Here is a 9103-nt window from a genome sequence, read left to right on the forward strand (position 1 = left end):
TACCTATTGTATGGGACTGGGATGGCATCAAATTAAGATTTTATGATCTTTATGTGGAATTACTACTTCGTCGTAATCGCCCATTTCCGTTCTATGGATCAGAAAAGATCAATAATATTAATGATTTCACCGTGCATAAATAAATAATAGGTTTGTTCCGATGCGTTAGTTCATTAGCTACAACATAAATCCTATTAGAGCGCATTGTATGAATATTTACGCTCATTGTTCTCAAAACAAAAGAAACGCTCCTAGCGAATCCCCCTTTTCTACATTTATCCATTGGACAAAAAAAAATCTAATGGCGTTTCAATGCGTTAGGATGGAATTGAAACTCGTAGGACGAATTTAGAATCAAGAAGCAGTATTAGATTTTAAACAATATCTCAACAATTTGTGACTCTTTATCTTATATGACTATTAATATTATTATATTAAATGCAACCGTACGTATGGAAAGGTGAATAAATTTAGAAGTCATCTTTGACAGAAATATTCAATTTTTTGTTCAACGCCGTACACAAAAGAGAGGTAAAGTGCGGGTTGTGCGTAGAAGGACGGAATTTAGATCAAAAACCCTAATCAAATATTACTATCTTAACTTATTGATGAGCGTTTTAGTAGGATAATTGTATACCTTATTACGTTGTTTTTCCTTTTAGCTCTACTACTATTGTATTACTTTCACTTTCAATATTTACTTTCACTATCACTTAACAAAAACTACATCATATACGTATTTCGTTCACTACTTGCAAACATCTTCAGTGTCTTATTATAGACTATTTTATTTTTCATATTATTCATCTTTGCTATAACTAGATACTGAAGGAGTTTGCAAGTAGTAAACGAAACACGTATATGTTATAGTTTTTTTTTCGAAGTAATAAGGCTGGACCAAATCTAAAGTTTTTCTTTTGTCACCCCCTTCAAAAATTCAATGTATATTTATTTTTCATGCACTGGGTCAGCTGTCATTAGTTTTTGCGCGTTTTCCCGCAATGCTCCGTGCACAACGATTCTCGTACAGAACAGTCATTCTGCTATACAAAGTGTCAAAAGATTCATGGCGGTGTAATCACGTGGTTTAACTCTTGCATCTCGTTTCGAAGTGTAGATTCAATAGTGATTAATTGTTGTTACTGTTCGGACCAGCCTAATAAAAACCGAATTTCCACAGCAGCACTTCACTTTTGTGTTGTTAACAGCTTAAAACTAAATATATTTGCGTTAGTTATCAATAATTTTAACAATATTCATTTCAACTTACATTTATGGTTTATCTAATCCGCTTCTTTCTCTTACAGTTTACGTTTTTTGGGAAGTTTTCCAACACTACAATAGTTGAAATAAATTTACAATATAATTCATAATAAATTTACTAAATTTCACTTACGATTGAATCCGAATGTACTTAATAAAAATTCCCACTAAGTTCCGCTTTGGAATAAGTATTTAAACTACTAATATGCTAATATTCACTATATTTTACTTTAATGCAACGATGCAACTACACTGCACAACTGAACTCACCTTTAGCGGTCTTTACTACAGCCTGCCTGATTCTACCATCCGCTCCTTGGTAGGTTTCGACTACGATGCCACGGATCCAGTTCTTCCTTGTGATGTCGTCCGCGATATACACTAGGTCACCACGTTCTAATGGCAACGACTCTGAGTGCCAGTTCGTACGCTGGTTGATCGACGGCAAATACTCAGAAATCCACCGAGTCCACAATTTATCTGCCAGCAATTGCGACCGCTTGTAACGGTCTCGGAGAGCGTCAGCCTCGTTCGTTGGTTGAACGGAATGTTCCGTTCGTATTGCTCCAACGCCTTGGACAAAATGATTTGGCGTCAAAGCTTCATCCACTCCCGGCTCCAAGGACACGTACGTCAGAGGGCGCGAATTGATCAGATCTTCGGCCTCCGCAAGAGTGGTCAGCAGCACTTCGTCGGTCAACGTTCGTCCATCGTTGAGCACGTTCAACGTTGCCTCGAGTGAGCGTACTAGCCTCTCCCAAACCCCACCCACGTGAGGTGCGCTGGGCGGGTTGAAGTTCCAGCGGGTTCTGGAAGCGGTGAACGCGTCTTCGCATTCGATCTCGATCCTTTTCATGATCTCCTTGCTGGCTGCTTGGAAGTTCGTCCCATTGTCGGAGTAGAATTCCAGCGGTTTTTCTTTACGGCATACGAAGCGCCGTACGGCCATCAGGCACACTTCAGTTGTCAGGCTGTGAGCAACCTCAAGGTGGACGGCTCTTGTTGGCATACAGGTGAACAAGCAGACATATCTTTTCTCGGACCTGCGACCGACGGTAACTATAAATGGTCCACAGTAGTCTACTCCGGTGTGGCTGAACGGCGGCAAGTTCGGCGTAACACGCGACTTCGGCAGTGGAGCCATTCTGGGGTTCTTCGGTTGGCACTTCCTCACCTTACACCACACGCAGGTCCTCACGATCCGCTTCATCTCCGCTCGCAGGTTCTGGATGTGAAAGCGTTGCCGGATTTCGTTAACGGCGGTTTCCATGTTGCCGTGACCAACCTGTTGATGATAGAACTCGAGCAGCTTGTTGGTCACCGGATGTTTCTTCGGAAGAATGATCGGGAACCTGAGCTCTTATGGCAGAGACGAACCTCTTGCCACTCTTCCTTCCATTCGCAGCACGTCTTGCTCGTCCAAGAACGGACTCAGGTTATGAAGATAGCTACTCTTCTCCAATTGATGCCACTCCTCGTATGGAAGTTCCCGGTTCTTCATTAGCACCTTGACTTCGTCCATGAAACAGTCCGCTTGTGCCGATCTCCAAAGGTACACTTCCGCCTTCCGATACTCTTCTCGCTGCAACGGTACTTTTGTTGCTGGCAAACTTCTCTTCATTACCTTCTTCGCATTTTCGGTTGTCGATACTGCCTCGATCCTCAAACCATCTCGCTTCTTCTGCAATTCGACACGAATCTGCAAGCGCATGCTACTGTCCGAACTAGTACCTTCCATCTGGAAAACCGCTGTGGGCTCTGTCACCGTAACGTCGTGGAATAGAAGGCATGCTCGAATCTCCTCGGAAACGTTCGGGGTGACGCTATGTTGCTCCGGCCATTGCTCCTCCAACCGGTAGAGAAAGTGTGGAGCACGGAACCATGGCCCATCGGAACACAGACTGTGCTTTTTCTCCCACTTCGTCATTGCGTCAGCTACGTTTCACTTTGTCGGAACCCATCGCCATTCTTCGAGCTTCGTAAGGTTGAGAATTTCACCAATCCGAAACGCAACAAACTGCTTGTACCGACGATGGTCCGATTGGATCTATGATAGCACGGTCTTCGAATCGCTCCAGATGAATCGCTGCTTAATCTGCAAGGACAGTATCTCGACGACGGAATTTGTGAGTCTAGCTCCCAACACACCCGCTTGAAGCTCCAGACGAGGAATCGATAGATGCTTCAGTGGCGCCACTTTCGATCTTGCCATCACAAGTGAACACAGTGGACCGTAAGCCGTCTCTATGCGGAGGTACGCTGCAGCGCCGAATACGTTTTCACTTGCACCCACGAAGACGTGGAGTTGTATGCTGCTAAAGTCTATGCGGCCGATGCACCCACCTTAGAAATAATAACGAGGAACTCGAACTTCTTCAACCTCTGGGAGCCTTGCAATCCACTGGCTCCACTTCTCTGCACACTCTTGGTCGATTTGCTGATCCCATTCGCATCCACTCCGCTACAAATCCTGGATCAACAGTTTCCCGTAAAAAGCGAAGATGGATAGCAGTCCTAACGGGTCGAAGAAACTCATCACGCAGCTCATAACTATTCTCTTCGTCGGTAGCAGCTCGCCTGACAAGTATGGAGCGAGGTCGTCTCTCAGCTTAGTGAAAAACGAGAACTCGCCGCTTGATGGACTCCAAACAATTCCCAGCACTCGTTCGGAACCTGATTCCTTGTCTTCCTTTAACCTCACGCACTGATTTGCTTTCCGCTCGCCCGTGGCTTGAAGGAACATCTCTGAGTTGGACACCCAATTACGCAGCTCAAAGCCACCCTTGGAATGAACATACCGAACCTCTTTCGCCAGTTTCACAGCTTCGTCAACGGTGTTCGCGCTGTCGAAGTAGTCGTCCACGTAGTGGTTCTTGACGATTTTCTCCGCTGCTTCTGGAAACTGCCTAGCATACTCCTTCGCGTTCAGATTCTTGACATATTGTGCTGAAGATGGCGAGCAGGTTGAGCCGAATGTCGCTACGTCCATCACATACACCACCGGTGCCATCGAAGGATTATCTCGGAACAGGAATCTCAGTACCCGCTTATCCACTTCACACATTTTCATCTGGTGATACATCTCCTTGATATCTGCACCAAATCCGATCACTCTTTCACGGAATCTGCAGATCACCGCGGGAAGTGCGGTTAGCATATCCGGACCTTTCAGCAGCTTGGAGTTCAATGAAACGCCTTTAACTTCTGCCCTGGCGTCCCCCACGAGACGATACTTCTGCTTCCTCGGGTTGTACACGATGTTCAGAGGCACGTACCACACCTTGCTGTAGTCGAACGCAGCCAACTCTGACGGCGTAGCTATGTGTGCGTACCCCTTTACTAGATAATCGCCAATCATACACAGCAAAAAAATAATTTTGATATCACATCAAAGTGGATGCACTACAATCATGTCGAAAATTTCATGTAATTTTTATGACCACATAAATAAACAAATACAGTAAAAGCAGCGTAATGTCAGTTCATGAATTGTATTAATGATAATTTTGTCCTTTTTAGCAAGTAATATTACACCATATTTTCGACATGATTGTAGTGCATCCACTTTGACGTGATATCAAAATTATTTTTTTGCTGTGTACTGCGAACCTTGTTGTACAGTTTGGAGTCATTTTGCATACGTCTTTCCATACACTGCAGACGTTTCACTGCCATAGGGTAGCTGTCGGGAAAGTGCGGATCATCCTCCTTCCATAGTAGACCCGTCTCGAAGCGATCACCTACCCTCACAGTCGTCTTCTCCAAAATCTTCTTCGCTCGTCTGACTTACTCGGATTCAGGCAGCAACGCGACGGAAATCCCTGATTCCTCCAAAGTGTGTTTGTTCCTGAGGAGGTCGTGGAGCTCCTGATTCGACAAAGTACTGCACCTACGATGTCCTACCATTCCACCATCCGTTTTCTCGAGACCCGTTGGTCCGTAGACGGTCCAATCAAGCTTAGATCTGACTGCTAATGGTTCCTCCGGTCGTCCTATCCCTGACTCGATCGGCGCGTATAGGTGGTCTGCGGAGTGGTTTGCTGGAAGTCTGCAACCGGTACACAATGTAGATGACTACTGCTTTACTATCTCTGTCAGAGACAGAGTATGCTGCGGCAGCTTCAAACTCTCCACCGTGTGCGCACTCTTGATTTGAAAACGCTGAGCTGATCCTATTGCGGAGATAAACAGATCTACTCTCTGCGAGTCCTTCTCGATCCGGGAGACTCCCGCAGTCCAAGTCACACGAAGTGGTTGGGTCACTCCTCGTACTCCCAATTTGCTGATCAGCGGTTTCTCTACCAGCGTATACGACGATCCTTCGTCCAGGAAGGCGATCGTGTTATCAGAGAACTTTCCGCAATACAGCGTAACTGGCATCTTGCGGAAGATGACGGAGGGTTTCGGTAGGATGGCGTGGATGTTGCAGTTCGAACCAGCAACCGAACCCACTGGATGGAGTAGTGGGTTGTGACGATCATTACAACCACTGACGTTGCAACGAAAGTTTAACTTGCATCGAAGGTTGCCATGCTCGTTCAAACACAACTGGCACAGGAGACGAACCAGCCCAGGGCTGAAAGTCTCCTTAATAAAGATATAAAAAAAAAAGAAAAAAAAAACAACTGGCACAGATTCCACTTTCGTACAGCTTCCCAACGGTCGGCAAGTCGGAGTTTGCGAAATCTTTCACAATTCCTAATTCTATGGTCGACTCTTTCACAAATCCTACACGGTTTCCTTTCCTTCACTGGCAGACTTTGACTCCTCTCTACCCCACTATGAGCATGCAAATATCCTTCATGTTCCCGCTTCGATTTCCCTTTCGACGGTCGTTGCTCCACAAACCAGGCAGCTTCTCCGAATGACGTGACTTCGCTTGCATCCTTGACAATGTTAGACAGGAAGTCGGACAAAGTTCGTATCGTAACGATTACACTCTTCCTGCGATACCGCACCCATTCCATTTGAGTTCCCGCCGGCAGCTTATCTGTCAAGTCTTGGATGAGCATCGGGTTCACCAGATGAGCGGTTAAACCTGTAGCTTCAAGATGATCAGCAAGCTGTTGAACTACTACCCCGAAGCTGATAAAACTCGCTAACCGTTCTGCTTTCGGTGGCGCTGCATTGCGGATTTTTGTCAGCAACATATTGAGCAGTCCCTCCGGACGGCCAAACAGCATCCGCAGGGTTTCGATAATCTTCGGGACTGCTTTGGGTAGTAGAAGTCTGCTTCTCACCGCCTCCAGTGCCTCTCCTTTCAGGCATTCTTGAAGACGCGCTAAGTTTTCGACTTTTGAGAACCCGCACGCTTTTGTTGACGTCTCGTAACTACTTATGAACATGGGCCATTCCTCCAGCTTTCCAGAAAAAGTCGGCAACTTCCTGGATAGGAAATGGCGAGAGGATAGCTGGGCCTTCGTTGGTTCTTTATGACGATGTCGCACTCTACGCCGAGAATCTCTCTGATTATGATCTTCCTCGGAACTCCGAGCTCACTTCCTCATTTTCAGAACTATCCTCTTCGGAACTTTCTTCCTCCGCCTCGGAGCTCTTTTCTTCCTCCTCCGAACTTTTTTCTTCTTCGGAACTCTCACTACTATCTGACTCCGATACTTCCTTCACTTGGTTCATCAGCTTACCGCTGTTATTTTTATCCTTCTTCTTCTTCGGGACCTCTGGGTGTCCAAAGGGTGTATCGTTCTTGTCTCGAACTCTCCGGCAGACTTATTGGACTTATTGGACGTTCAACTGGCTTCTTTGCAGGTTTTTTGGCTACTTTTTGTGTCGAGTGTTTACGGTACGCTCCTCGAATGTCAGCAGCATTTACTACCGGCGGATCCACGTTCCCAGGTTTTTCTTTTCCTCTCGAGCTTTGATTTTTCTGGCTTTACTTCCCCCGACTTCGTTGTCTTCTGGGTTTCCTTCTTCGAGCTTCCCTTTTCACTACTTTCAGCAGCTTCTTCTTCTTCCTGTACCTTTTTACCATCAATGTTCTTGTTCCGCTTCATCTTCAACTGTTCCAGCTTCTCCTCCATTTCCGTCCGCATCTTGTCGAGCTTCTTCTGATGGGCTTCTTCTTCGACAAGTTTCTTCTTCATTTGCGTCTTTTCAAACTCCAGTTCCATTTCCCGCTTTTCCTTTTCCAGCTGCTGGCGCATCTCTAACACCTCTTGCTGCATCTCCAGTCGCTTGCGGTACAAAATCTTCTCCCTTTCCAGTTCCTGCTTCTGCCTCTTCTTCTCCTCTTCGAGCTTTTTCAACTCCTCTTGCAGCTCAGATGAACCAGCATCACGCACGTCAACAATCTTACACTCCGGACAGCTCCAAGAAACGTCTCTTACCTCCTCGGTAACGCCAGCACAACCGAAATGGTACCACTTCTGGCAATTGTCACAAAATACCATTTCTTCCTCAGCACAATCTGGACGTTGGCATCCCGCACAACTATATCCTGACCGTTCCGGATCGGCGTTAGGGTTTGGTCGAACCATCATAAATTTTTAAGAAATTGTTCGGACCAGCCTAATAAAAACCGAATTTCCACAGCAGCACTTCACTTTTGTGTTGTTAACAGCTTAAAACTAAATATATTTGCGTTACTTATCAATAATTTCAACTTACATTTATGGTTTACCTAATCCGCTTCTTTCTCTTACAGGTTACGATTTTTTGGGAAGTTTTCCAACACTACAACAGTTGAATAAATTTACAAAATAATTCATGATAAATTTACTAAATTTCACTTACGATTGAATCCGAATGTACTTTATAAAAATTCCCACTAAGTTCCGCTTTGGAATAAGTATTTAAACTCCTAATATGCTAATATTCACTATATTTTACTTTAATGCAACGATGCAACTACACTTTTGCTCCAATGCTTTTTTACATTCAATTAATTATCGTTCTTCTCCGTTTATTTATCTTTTTCATTCGTATTCTGACCATTCTCACACACCCTCACAGTTGGTTAGTTTCAGCTCGATCCTTCACTGACGTTTCGTATCAACGTCGTTTGAGGTTCTGGTAGAGTACGTCGCAAGATGTGTCCATAGTGCTCGGAGGTGCGCACAGTTACGTTGTTGTTTACAAACTTTAATTTGTAACCGACTTGGGTAGAACTATATTCGCGTTCGGAAAGCGTCGTATGACAATATCACGCAACATCAAGGACTCCTGGAGTTGCTCAAATTTGGCTTCCCATTGGCATACTCGTCTAGGAAACGGATCAGACGATGAAAAGAACAGGAATGTTCCTTTGTTCTCGAGTATCGCTAATTCATTTGGGTATGGATACTCGCTTTGCTAGATTTTATTATGTTGTAGAATATCACCTTGTTCTTTTGCAGAATTTTTACTTAAATTGGTACTAGACCGGTACGGCATTCCAGGTCCTTGAAATGGGATCAGCCAGTTTCAGTTGTTAAAAACGGATTTCATCGACCATTATTCCTAATCTTGTTTATCAACTCACTAGGTAAGCCGCCTTCAATCTGATCGATCCTTCTTGTTCGCTGCGCACATCTTCGTCTTGTTCCTGTCGGGACGCTACCAAGAACCATTTTCATTGGGTAGTTATCCAACATTGTTACGATGTTCCCAGCCACCCGTAGTCACCTGATTTTTGCATTCGATCTAAATTTCTTAACAAACAAACCTGCTGCTATTTTCTACAGTGATTCAGCAATTTCCGAGCTAAATCCAACATTTTTATAATTTTCAAAGTAGTCTATGCATTTGGATTTCATTGGTTCGGAGAGTATGAAAACTGACATTATGATCAGAACTATTCAAGACCTTCAATACTGCGGATCGTTTACCGAAAATAATCTGACGA

General features: G+C 44.6%; 2 protein-coding genes across 2 annotated transcripts; both read right to left on the minus strand.

The window, feature by feature from the left end:
- Positions 1 to 1510: 1510 nt before the first annotated feature.
- On the minus strand, positions 1511 to 3190 carry LOC135697916 (uncharacterized). Its single transcript, XM_065217778.1, has 2 exons — positions 2651 to 3190; positions 1511 to 2593 (listed from the first exon to the last, which is right to left on the minus strand). Exons 1-2 carry the CDS (start codon positions 3188 to 3190, stop codon positions 1511 to 1513), a joined length of 1623 nt encoding a protein of 540 aa, XP_065073850.1.
- A 3542-nt stretch (positions 3191 to 6732) lies between these two features.
- On the minus strand, positions 6733 to 7670 carry LOC135697917 (calponin homology domain-containing protein DDB_G0272472-like). Its single transcript, XM_065217779.1, has 2 exons — positions 7094 to 7670; positions 6733 to 6941 (listed from the first exon to the last, which is right to left on the minus strand). Exons 1-2 carry the CDS (start codon positions 7668 to 7670, stop codon positions 6733 to 6735), a joined length of 786 nt encoding a protein of 261 aa, XP_065073851.1.
- Positions 7671 to 9103: the final 1433 nt, after the last annotated feature.

Source organism: Ochlerotatus camptorhynchus, unplaced genomic scaffold, assembly GCF_037179485.1.
Source record: "Ochlerotatus camptorhynchus isolate MF236.1 unplaced genomic scaffold, CSIRO-AGI_Acam_v1.1 ptg000079l, whole genome shotgun sequence".
NCBI lineage: Eukaryota > Metazoa > Arthropoda > Insecta > Diptera > Culicidae > Ochlerotatus > Ochlerotatus camptorhynchus.